Below are 10,839 nucleotides of genomic sequence, written 5' to 3' on the forward strand. Positions count from 1 at the left end.
TGCTCGTGCATGTGTGTGTGCTAAATCGTTTCAGTTGTGTCTGACTCTTTGAGAACCTGCCAGGCCCCTCTGTCCGTGGAATTTTCTAGGCAAGAATACTGGAGTGGGTTGCCATTTCCTACTCTAAAAGCAATTATACTCCAATTTAAAAATGTTCTATAAAAAATGTTATATATAAAAAGAACTAGTTCCATGAAAACATATTTTAAATAAATAAATAAAGGAAAAAAAAATCTTTGTCTTGAATTTAAGCTGACCCTTCAGTGATTCACCCAAAGCAGTGGCTTTTTCAGGAAGGAAGAAAGATCCCATTCCTCTCTTGTCTGGGAATTCTGTTTGGTATTATCCATGCACTTCAAAGTATTCCCATCACATGTCCCTATAGCATAGTACAGCAGTTCTCAAAGTGCAGCCCAGACTCCCCTAGAGCTCCTCAACCTTACAGGGCATCCACCAAGTGAAAAATATTTTCATAGTTATACTAAGATATTATTTTCACTTTTACTCTTTCAAGAGTATACAATGATTTTTTTCTCCAGAGGCCACAAGGTGAAATATTGTAAATATGGAATACAGAAGCATATAGTCTGCTGTGTCTTCCACTAAAGCCAGATGGTAATATTGTGGAAAAATAGAAACGATGACCCCCTTCCTCATTATGCTTTTCTTTTGGCGGGGGGTGGGGGTAGGAGAAATATGGCTATTATTCATGCATTCTTCTTCTTCTTTAATCTTTTGGCCATGCCACGAAGCATGTGGGATCTTAGTTCCCTGGGAGACGTCTCACCTGAGCAAGGTCAGTCTACAGCCGGTGTACCGGGAACCAATGCTGCTGTTTCTGAACAAAGGCCTGAGCTGGAAAGAATGAGAGGGAGATGAGTGAGAGGGACAAGACAGCAGGCTGTTGGGAGGCCGAGGCAAGGTGGGCGTTGGTGTGGGTCTCTCACCAGCAGCTGCAGGTCTTTCTCAGTGTCTTTGAATATCTTAGAGTCCGAGTGTCCCAGGTCTTCTGTGTACTGCAAGTTGGTGATGGTGAAGTTGACAGTAAAAGGCATCAAGAAAGGAACTGCAGCTGCAATGGCTGGGAAAGTAAAATGAGGCCAGTTCTGAGTCAAGCCTGGGCTGAGGGCGGGAGCTAAGGCTCTGAGGGCACACCTTTATCCCACTGCCCACATCGGGGTCTGGCATAGGCTGTCCCACCTGGGACACCCCATGCAGCAGTCCTTGTCCAAGCTCCTCCCATATCAGCTGACCAACCATCCCAGTTTGCTTGGGATTACATGGATTCTTAGGGCATCCCTGGTGGCTCAGTGGTAAAGAACCTGCCAATCAATGCAGGAGACACAGGTTCAATCCCTGGGGCGGGAAGATTCCCTGGAGGAGGATATGGCAACCCACTCCAGTATTCTTGCCTGGGAAATCTCATGGACAGAGGAGACTGGTGGGCTATGTCCAGTCCATGGGGTTGCAAAGAGTCAGACATGACTTAGTGACTACAAAAACAACAATAATATGTAGGTTCTTAGGATGCAGAACCGATCACCTTGTTCCCACTTCCCCTTTTGCTCTTACCATTTCAGCACATACCAGCACCTGCATCTCTTTGTCTTAGGGGACTTAGGCCCAGGGACCATCCCTGTAGCAGTGATTCCTGGGAGTTGGTAGATAAATATCCTAGCTCCCTCCCCACCCAAGATAGGTTAATTCCACAGTTCATGTTCTGTGCATTCTCCTAGGGTCCCCCTCCAGCCTCCAGAACTGTGAGACAACAAATTTCTGTTGCTTAAGCCACTCAGTTTTTTGTACTTTGTGAAGGCAGGCCTAACAAGTAATTCACCAAATGACTTAACAATTTCTATTCTAGGTATATACCCAAAGGGAATGGAAAGAGGGACTCAGAGAGATCAGTGCACACCCAAGTTCATAGCAGCATTATTCATCATAGCCAGAAGATGGACACAGCTGGAGTGTCCAACAGGGGACCGGACAAAATGTGGTCCATCTATACAAGTGGCTCAGTGGTAAAGAATCTGCCTGCCTCTGCAGAAGATGCGAGTTCAATCCTTGGGTCAAGAAGATCCCTGGAGAAGGAAATGGCAACCCACTCCAGTATTCTTGCCTGGAAAATCCCATGGACAGAGGAGCCTGGAGTGCTGCAGTCCATGGGGTCTCAAAAGAATCTGACACGACTTAGTGACTAAACAGCAAAAGTCAACAGGAATGAAGTTCTGATAAACACTACGACATGGATGAACCTTGAAGATACCATGCTACACAAAACAAGCCAGACACAAAAGGAAACATACATTGTATGATCCCGCTTATATGAAATGCCTATAATAGGCAAATTCATATAGACCATGAATAGATTAGATGTTACCATGGGCTGGAAGGAGTGGGAAAGGGGGAATTTTTGCCTAATGAGTTCACAGACTCTGTTCAGGGTGATAAAAAATTTTGAAAACAGGTAGTGGAGATGTTTGCACAACAGTGTCAATGTAATTCATGCTGCTGAACTCTTCATTTACATATGATTGGTAAATGTATATACTATTTCATATATGCCCAGTTGCTTAGTCATGTCCAATTCTTTGTAACTCTATGGACTATAGTCTGCCAGGCTCCTCTGCCTATGGGATTTTCCAGGCAAGAATACTGGAGTGGGTAATAATACTCCAATTATTTCATATATGTATATTTTTTATCACAATAAAAACATTATTCTTACTTGTTCCTGAAGTCACTGTCACAGAGGCCAAGGTGGATGTTCCAGGTGTGGTCACATGGGCAAAAGGACTTCCAGCCAGTGTGTTGAAGGTGGTTGTGGTCTCGGCCACAGTGGGGCCTGAACCTGTGGCAGCTAAATGAGTGGTCTCAACAGTGGTGGTTTTCAGGATAGTGGTTGTACTTAATTCTTCCACATGACTGGTTTTTGGTTGCATTGTGGTCTCTGATGGTCTCAAGGTCACAGTGTCCCCTGTCACATTTTTGGGAAATTCTGAGAGTTCAACTGAGGTTGCAGGTGGTGAGGTTTCTGTGTTCCCAGAAGTTACAGTATAAAGTTCAACGGTTGTTGCAAGGGTCCTGGAAGGCCCAAGACCACCAGGGGAAAGAGTCAGAGCAGGGAGACTTGTACTGGCCTTGGCTTCAGGACTGGTGGCCAGTAAACCTGTGGTCTCTGGTAAACCATGGGAAATAGCTGACACTCTAATAGCTGTGCTGAGTTCTGTCTCCTCAGTGGAGACTGAGGCTGTTTCTGCAGGAACACCAAGTGAAACAGTTGGATTTAGATCAACTCTGGCTGTCATGGTCACAGGTATGGTGGAGAGAGAGAATGTTTCTGGTGGACTGAGAGAAACAGTCTGAGATGGAAGAGCTGTACTAGTCTCCAACTCAGGCCAGATGGATGGTGAGGCTGTGGTTTCTGGTAAATGAGGAAAAACAGTTGAAGCAGGAGAATTTGTGCTTGTCTTTGCACTGGAAGAGGTGACTAATAAGGCTGTGGTTGCTGGTTCACCAGGAGAGAGAGTCAGAGGTAGAATAACCATGGTGGTGTCTGTCTCAGAGTTCACTGTATATGGTAAACTAGGGGAGACAGTTGTAGCTGGGACAGCTGAACTGGTTTCTGTCCTAGGTCTGGTGGCCTTTGAGGGTGCGGTGTCAGATTCACTATGGGAAATACTGGGGGTTGTCTTCAGAGCAGTTGGGCTGGTCTCTTCAGGATGGGTGACAAGTGAGACTGTTGTATCTGGCCTTCCAGGAGAAGCAATCAGAATTGGAACAGCTGAACTTGTTTCAGTCTGGGTGACCCCTGAGGCTGTAGTCTCTGGTTTCAGTGTGGAATTAGTCTGAGGTGGAGAAGTTGTACTGATCTGTGTCACGGAATTGGTAACCAGAGAAGTCACCAGCCCTGATACACCAGGTGAGACAGTTGTAGCTGGGACAGCTGAACTTGTTTCTGTCCCAGGACTGGTGGCTGTTGAAGTTGTGGTGTCTGATTCACTCTGGGAAACTTTGGAGGTTGTCCTGGGAACAGTTGAGCTGGTCTCTTCATGATGAATAACCAGTGAGACTGTTGTATCTGGCTTCCCATGGGAAACAGCCATAGTTGGAACAGCTGAACTGGTTTCTGCCTCAGGACTAGTGTTTGTTGAGGGTGTTGTGTTTGATTCACTATGGGAAACACTGAGGGTTGTCTTGGGAACAGTTGGGCTGGTCTCTTCAGGATGGGTGACAAGTGAGACTGTTGTATCTGGCCTTCCAGGAGAAGCAATCAGAATTGGAACAGCTGAACTTGTTTCAGTCTGGGTGACCCCTGAGGCTGTAGTCTCTGGTTTCAGTGTGTAATTAGTCTGAGGTGGAGAAGTTGTACTGATCTGTGTCATGGAATTGGTAACCAGAGAAGTCACCAGCCCTGATACACTAGGTGAGACAGTTGTAGCTGGGACAGCTGAACTTGTTTCTGTCCCAGGACTGGTCGCTGTTGAAGTTGTGGTGTCTGATTCACTCTGGGAAACTTTGGAGGTTGTCCTGGGAACAGTTGAGCTGGTCTCTTCAGGATGGGTGACAAGTGAGACTGTTGTATCTGGCTTTCCAGGAGAAACAATCAGAATTGGAACAGCTGAACTTGTTTCAGTCTGGGTGAGCCCTGAGGTTGTAGTCTCTGGTTTCAGTGTGGAATTAGTCTGAGGTGGAGAAGTTGTACTGATCTGTGTCACGGAGTTGGTAACCAGAGAAGTCACCAGCCCTGATACACCAGGTGAGACAGTTGTAGCTGGGACAGCTGAACTTGTTTCTGTCCCAGGACTGGTGGCTGTTGAAGTTGTGGTGTCTGATTTACTCTGGGAAACTTTGGAGGTTGTCCTGGGAACAGTTGGACTGGTCTCTTCATGATGAATAACCAGTGGGACTGTTGTATCTGGCTTCCCAGCGGAAACAGTCATAGTTGAAATAGCTGAGCTTGTTTCTTTCCCAGAATGGGTGACCTCTGAGGCTGTTGTCTCTGGTTTGTGAGTAGAATCAGTCAGAGTTGGAAAAGTTGGAACAGCTGAACTGGCTTTTGTCTCAGAATGGGTGATCCATGAGGTTGTGGTCTTTGATTCATATAAGGAATCAGTCAGAGTTGGAAAAGTGGTACTGGTCTCTGCCTCAGAAATGGTAACCAGTGAGGTCACCATTCCTGGTATACTGGGTGAGACAGTCTTAGCTGGGACAGCTGAACTGACTTCTGCTGCAGGACTGGTAGTCATTGAGGGTGTGGTGTCCAATAAACCCTGGAAAACATTGGAGGTTGTCCTTGGAACAGTGTGGCTGGTATCTTTGGAATGGGTGACCAGTGAGACTGTTGTTTCTGGCTTCTTAGGGGAAACAGTCATAGTTAGAATAGCTGAATTTGTTTTTGTCCCAGAGTGGGCGACTGCTAAGGCTGTTGCCTCTGGTTTGTGTGTAGAATCAGTCATAGTTCTAAAAGTTGTACTGATCTCTGCTCTAGAACTAGTGATCAGAGAAGTCATAACATCTGGCACACTAGGGGACATAGTTGTAGTTGGAATGGCTGAACTGGCTTTTGCCTCAGAACTTGTAGCCATTGAGGGTGTGATGTCTGATTTACTATGAGGAAAACTTGGAGTTGTTCTAGAAATAGGAGTATTGGTCTCCATAGAATGCATGACCCATGAGGCTGCTGTCTCTGGTTTATGTGAAGAATCAGTTGGAATTGTAAAAGCTGTACTTGTCTCTGTCCCAGAACTTGTGAAAAGTGAGGTCACCAACCTTGGCATAGTAGAGAAGACAACTGAAGTAGCTGAACTGGCCTGCATCTCAGGATGAGTGACCAATGAGGCTGTGGTCTTTGGCTCAAAGGGAGAAAGTGTCAGAGCTGGAATAAACATACTAGTTTTTGTCTCAGAACTGGTGGCTTGTGGGTTCACTATATGTGGTACACTAGTGGAAACAGGTGGGGTTGGACTAGCTGGACTGGCTTTTGGCTCAGAATGAGTCACCCATGAGGCTGTGGTTTCCACTTGACCTGGAGAAGCAATCAGTGTTGGAAGAGTGGTACTAATTTCTTCCCGAGAACTAGTAACCAGAGAGGTCCCCAACTTGGATACACTAGGTGAGACAGTTGTAGCTGGGACTGCTGAACTAGATTCTGTCCAAGGACTGGTGGCTGTTGAGAATGTGGTGTCTGTTTCAGTACGGGAAACACTGGGGGTTGTCCTGGGTAAAGTTGGACTTGTCTCTTCAGGATGGGTGGCCACTGAGACTGTTGTATTTGGCTTCCCAGGTGAAACAGTCATAGTTGGAACAGCTGGACTTGTTTCAGTCCCAGAGTGGATGATCCCTGAGGCTGTTGTCTCTGGTTTGTGTGTGGAATCAGTCAGAGTTGGAATAGTTGTACTAGCCTCTGCAACAGAACTGGTAATCAGTGAGGTCATCATCTCTGGTACACCAGGTGAGATAGTCATAGCTGGGACAGCTGAACTGCCTTCTGCCCCAGGACTAGTGGCTATTGAAGGTGTGGTGTCAAATTCACTCTGGGAAACATTGGGGGTTGTCCTGGGAATACTTTGGCTGGTCTCTTCAAGATGGGTAACCAGTGAGACTGTTGTATCTGGCTTCCCAGGGAGAATAGTCATAGTTGGAATTGCTGAACTTGCATCTTTCTCAGTATGGGTGACCCCTGATGCTGTTGTCTCTGATTTGTACATAGAATCAGTCACAGTTGTAAAAGTTGTACTGGTCTGTGCCACAGAATTGGTAACCTGTGAGGTCACTATCCCTGATACAGCAGGTGAGACAGTTGTAGCTGGGACAGCTGAACTGAATTCTTCCCCAGGACTTGTAGCCACTGAGAATGTGGTGTTTGATTTACTATGGGAAACACTGGAGGTTTTCCTGGGAACAGTTGAGCTGGTCTCTTCAGGGTGGGTAACCAAAGAGACTGTTGTATCTGACTTTTCAGGGAAAACAGTCATAGTTGGAACAGTTGAACTGACTTTTGTCTCAGAATGAGTGACCCATGAGGCTGTGGTCTTTGGTTCATGTAGGGAACCAGTCAGAGTTGGAGACGTTGAACTAGTCTCTGCTGTGGAACTGGTAACCGGTGAGGTCACCATTCCTGATATGCCAGGTGAGCCAGTTGTAGTTGGGACAGAACTGACTTTTGCTCCAAGACTGGTGACCACTGAGAGCATGGTATCTGATTCATTATGGGAAATAGGCATTGTCTTAGGAACAGTTGGGTCAGACTCTGGAGGCTGGGTGACCAAGGACACTGTTGACTCTAATTCATGCAGGAACCCAGTCGAAGTTGGAAAGGTTGTACTGGTGTCTGTCCCAGAACTAATAACCAGTGAGGTCACCATCACTGGTTTGCTAGGTGAGATAGTCATCACTGGAGTGGCTGAACTGGCTTCTGCCCCTGGACTGGTGGTTGCTGAAGATGTGGTGTCTAATTCTCTAGGGGAAAAATTCAGAGTTGTTTTGGAATCAGGTGTGCTGGTCTCTGTGGAATGGAGCCATGAGGCTGTTGTATCTTGTTTATCAGGGGAGACAGTCAAAGTTGAAAAAATGGAAATGGCTTCTGTCCCATGCTTGGTGACCAATGAGGCTGTTGTCTTTTGTTCATGTGGGAAACCAGTCATAGTTGGAAAAGTTGTGCTGGTCTTTGCCCCAGAAGTGGTGGTCGGTGAGATTTCCACCCTTGATACATCAGGGGAGACAGTTGGAGTTGAAACACTTAAATTGGCCCGTGTCCCAGGATGGGTAATCAAGGAGACTGTTGTTTCTGGCTTACCAGGGGAAACAGCCAGAGTTTGATCAGCTGAGCTGGTCTCTGTCCCAGGACTAGCAACCAGTGAGGTCACCATCCCCAGTACTTCAGGGGAGACAGTTGGAGTTGGAACAGCTGTACTGACTTCTTTCCCAGAACTTGTAGTTGTTGGGGATGTGCTGTCTGATTCTCTAGGAGAAACATTCAAGATTGCCCTGGAAACAGTTGGACTGGTCTCTGCAGGATGGGTGACCCATGAGGTTGTGGTCTCTGGTTCATCTGAGGAAACAGTCAGAGTTGGAACAGCTGCACTGGTTGTCATGGGAACTACAGTGCTGGTTTCTGCCCCAGAACTAGTGACCAGTGAGGGTGTAGTCTCTGGTCCTCTACTGAAAATAGATGAGGTTGTCATGGGAACTACAGTGCTCATTTCTGCCCCAGAACTAGGGTCCAGTGAGGGTGTAGTCTCTGGTCCTCTACTGAAAATAGATGGGGATGTCATAGGAACTGCAGTGCTGGTCTCATCTCCAGATCTGGTGGTCAAAGAGGCTGTCATCTTTGGACTATCTGGGGTTGTGATGATCGTTCCTACTGTGCTTGTGCTGGCCTTTTTATCTGATGTCCTGAGGAGAGGCAGCATTCCTGAAGTGGGAGTAGACACTCTGGTAGTCACTGTCACTGTGGTCTTCAGAGCTGTGGCAGTGGTCTCTGTCCTCTCTGTCCCTCTTGTTGATAATCCTGTGAAGTGTAGGATGGACACAAAATTGGGACAACATGATTACTCTTTACTGGGTTGGCAATTGCTTATTTTGTCTCCATGTCAGGAAAGGGAGAGAAATGTCTCTGTCTGGTATGTGCTGAGATCCTTCTGGAACGGGAAAATGCCGTCACCTTACCTGGGGTTTCCCAGGTGGTGCTAGTGGTAAAGAACCTGGCTGGCAATGCAGGAGATGTAAGAGATGCAGGTTTGATTCCTGGGTCCAGAAGATCCCCTGGAGAACAGCATGGCAACCCACTCCAGTATTCTTGCCTGGAGAATCCATTGGACAGATGACCCTGGTGGGTCCATGGGGTCACAGAGTTGGTCATGACTGAATCGACTTAGCATGCATGTTCCTTGCCTGACTCACCTTGGGCTGCACCTCCTCCATGAATTCTTTTTATGTTGTTGTGGGTTTGTTTGAAAGTATTACATGTATAATATCATGTATGAAACGAGTTGCCAGTCCAGGTTCGATGCACGATACTGAATGCTTGGGGCTGGTGCACTGGGACAACCCAGAGGGAGGGTATGGGGAGGGAGGAGGGTTCAGGATGGGGAACACAGGTATACCTGTGGTGGATTCATTTCGATATTTGGCAAAACTAATACAATATTGTAAAGTTTAAAAATAAAATAAAATTAAAAAAAATAAATAAAATACTGCAGCTGGGGGAAAAATCAGTTTCTGAGTTAATTATAAATATTAAGGGTGTGAAAATAAAAAAGAGAACAATGAAAAATTGAAAATGGAAACCAACTTAAGTTTTTTTTTTTCCCCACTCAGGTAGAAATCAGAAAAATAACAGAAACAAAATTTAAAAACATAATGAAGCAAAACTCTCCTTAACAAAGAACCATGCACGTAAGATGAAAGAGCTCTCTGTAAGCCAAATAAATCAAATTGCTCTTTTTATTAAATATAGACAGAGGTGGCAGCTATGTTGCCCAAATTCCAGAGAGTATAAATAACTCAGGACCATATTGGAATAATCTCTAATCTAAAATGAGTGAAAGCAGAAAAAGGAAGAGAGGAAAGGTATGAAAATTAGATCACTGTTTTTTCTTTTTTTGACTGGGCCCTGTAGCTGTGGTTAAGATGCTGCACTTCCAACGCTGGGGATGCAGGTTTGATCACTGGTTGGGGAACTAAGATCCCACATGCTACATGGCACAGCCAAAATACTCCTAATGAGGACTTATTGTATAGCAGAGGGCATTCTAGTCTGTACTATATAATGGCCTATATGGAAAAAGAATCTGAAAAAGAGTGGATAGGGACTTCCCTGGTGGTCCAATGGCTAAGATTCCATGCTCCCAATGCAGAGGACCTGGGTTTGATCCCTATTCAGGAACTAGATCCCAAATGCCACAACTAAGGTTAGCATGCTGCAACTAAGACCCAACACAGATAAATAAATAGTTTTTTAAAGAGTGGATCTATGTATGTGATACATGAAACATTCACTTTGCTGTATGAAGCTAACACAACATTGTAAACCAACTATTCTCCAATAAAAGTTGTAAAAAGTTACATCTTCATTATTTTGTTCCTTTGCTGTCTCCTCTACTGGACTGAGAGAGCTCCACGGATGCAATGCCAAAGTATTTTCATCTATGTATCCTTAGTTTATGTCACAGTCTCGAACACACAGTAAATTAATAATAGGCATTGTTAGAATTAAGTGAATATGTGAAGTTGACACATTCAACCTTGAACTAAACTCACTCAGCCATGTTAGGAGGGAAGGAAAAGTAGCATCTACCTGGTAACTACTTGACAAAGATCCAATTGGGACAGGGAAGCCTATTACAACTCCATATAATTCTTTGTCCAAAGAAACAGGGCTTCCCTGGTGGCCCAGTGGTGAAGAGTCCACCTGTCAGTGCAGGAGACACAAGTTCCATCCCTGATCTGGGAAGATCCCACATGCTGCGGAGCAATGAAGCCTTTGTGCCACAACTACTGAGCCTGTGCTCTAGAGCCCGGGAACCACAACTACTGAGACTCTATGCCCCAACTACTGAAGCCTGCATGCCCTAAAGCCAGTACTCCATTATAAGAGAAGCCACTGCAATGAGAAGCCCGAGAACCACAACTAGAGAGTATCCCCTGCTCTCTGCAACTAGAGAAAAGCGTGCACAGTAACAAAGACCCAACACAGCCAAAAATAAATGACTAAAAGAAAGGAGGCAAGAATATACAATAGATTAAAGACAATCTCTTTAACAAGTGGTGCTGGGAAAACTGGTCAACCACTTGTAAAAGAATGAAACTAGAACACTTTCTAACACCTTACACAAA

The 10,839-nt window shown here is 45.5% G+C and overlaps 1 protein-coding gene across 1 annotated transcript in view; it reads right to left on the reverse strand.

Annotated features, from left to right (window-relative positions):
* LOC104999867 (mucin-16-like) overlaps nucleotides 1–10,839 on the reverse strand; it is a 116,103-nt gene that overhangs the window by 67,715 nt on the left and 37,549 nt on the right. Inside the window, 7 exon segments of the mRNA XM_010855496.1 lie at nucleotides 788–855; nucleotides 948–1,081; nucleotides 2,729–5,610; nucleotides 5,773–5,849; nucleotides 6,003–6,627; nucleotides 6,712–7,507; nucleotides 7,799–8,299. Of these exon segments, the coding sequence (XP_010853798.1) occupies nucleotides 788–855; nucleotides 948–1,081; nucleotides 2,729–5,610; nucleotides 5,773–5,849; nucleotides 6,003–6,627; nucleotides 6,712–7,507; nucleotides 7,799–8,299 (5,083 nt within the window).

The sequence above is a fragment of the Bison bison genome, unplaced genomic scaffold (genome assembly GCF_000754665.1).
Source record: "Bison bison bison isolate TAMUID 2011002044 unplaced genomic scaffold, Bison_UMD1.0 scf7180017864365, whole genome shotgun sequence".
Taxonomy (NCBI): Eukaryota; Metazoa; Chordata; class Mammalia; order Artiodactyla; family Bovidae; genus Bison; species Bison bison.